This window comes from Rhinoraja longicauda, chromosome 19 (genome assembly GCF_053455715.1).
Source record: "Rhinoraja longicauda isolate Sanriku21f chromosome 19, sRhiLon1.1, whole genome shotgun sequence".
In the NCBI taxonomy this organism is placed as follows: Eukaryota; Metazoa; Chordata; class Chondrichthyes; order Rajiformes; family Arhynchobatidae; genus Rhinoraja; species Rhinoraja longicauda.
Genome location: NC_135971.1, coordinates 15,938,588 through 15,939,587, shown reverse-complemented (window position 1 = coordinate 15,939,587; position 1,000 = coordinate 15,938,588). Strand labels below are relative to the sequence as shown.

General features: G+C 53.6%; 1 protein-coding gene across 1 annotated transcript in view; it reads right to left on the bottom strand.

The window, feature by feature from the left end:
• Nucleotides 1–1,000, bottom strand: part of LOC144602705 (E3 ubiquitin-protein ligase TRIM39-like) — a 13,797-nt gene continuing 12,797 nt past the window's right edge. The window contains exon 2 of the mRNA XM_078415836.1: nucleotides 1–884. Within this exon, the coding sequence (XP_078271962.1) occupies nucleotides 346–884 (539 nt within the window). The 3' untranslated portion in view covers nucleotides 1–345. The remainder of the gene's footprint in view (nucleotides 885–1,000) is intronic.

Sequence of the window (1,000 nt, the reverse complement as noted above, 5' to 3'; positions counted from 1 at the left end):
CAAGAGCTAGTTTAAAAGCATTAAATTCTCCAAGTAAGCTTCAGTAAGTTTTAGAGATATAGGTTTCAAATGTATTTTTTTGTCATGTGTACCAATTAAGGTACAGTGATATGCGAATTACCATAAAGCCATACAAAAATAAAAGCAACAAGACACAGAATTACAAAAAAAGTATTTCTGTTCCGTTAACGGACGCAGTTAACGCGTTGAAATGAACGAATCGACAGCTCTGATTCCATTTGGGGATTAAATGGGAGCCGTTCAGCGCCGACCTGTTGTCCGCCGGGTTTCTGCCCCACAGCCCCTGAGCCCCGCTCCTGACGCCGGTCCCGGGACCCGACACTTTTACACACCCGGAGCTGAATCGGAGCAGATTCTCAGCCAGATGTTTTCATCCCAATAAGTATCGAAGAAAGGATAAAGTTTCTCCGTGAATTTATTCCCAGTGAAGGTGTGGAGATGGGACTTGGTGTCCGCGTCGTAAAATGAAACTGTCCCGGACTCGTAACTGAGATAAACTCCCACCCTCCCGGGGATGGGACGGGCGGGGAGACGGGATGGAGGGGAGGTGAGTGCATCAAACCCGTCACCCCACCCCCGCCTGATGCTCCAGACTCCAGTCTCCGGGGTCAGTGTGACCGGTCTCTTCCTCTCCACAGACTCTACGGCCACTCCCAGACTCCAGCCCCGACTCCCCGCCACCTCCACCTCCCAGTAATGTCTCCCCGATGTGAATCCCTCCGATCCCAGCACACACGCACTGACTGTAAACCTCTTCCCGGTGTCAGGGAGACTCCTCTGGGTGCTGGTCCATCTCACCCTCTTCCGATCCTGAAATACCTCGAGCCGCTGACCCACTGTTTCCATATCCAGGGTGACGGAGACTGGGGGGAGAAGCAGAGAATCGGAGAGTCCCCGGGGGTCGGGGGGAGACTTGGGCAGCGCGGCCCCGGGACCGGGGGAGAACATGTCTCCCGGAGTTTTTATCCGGGATCGAGAG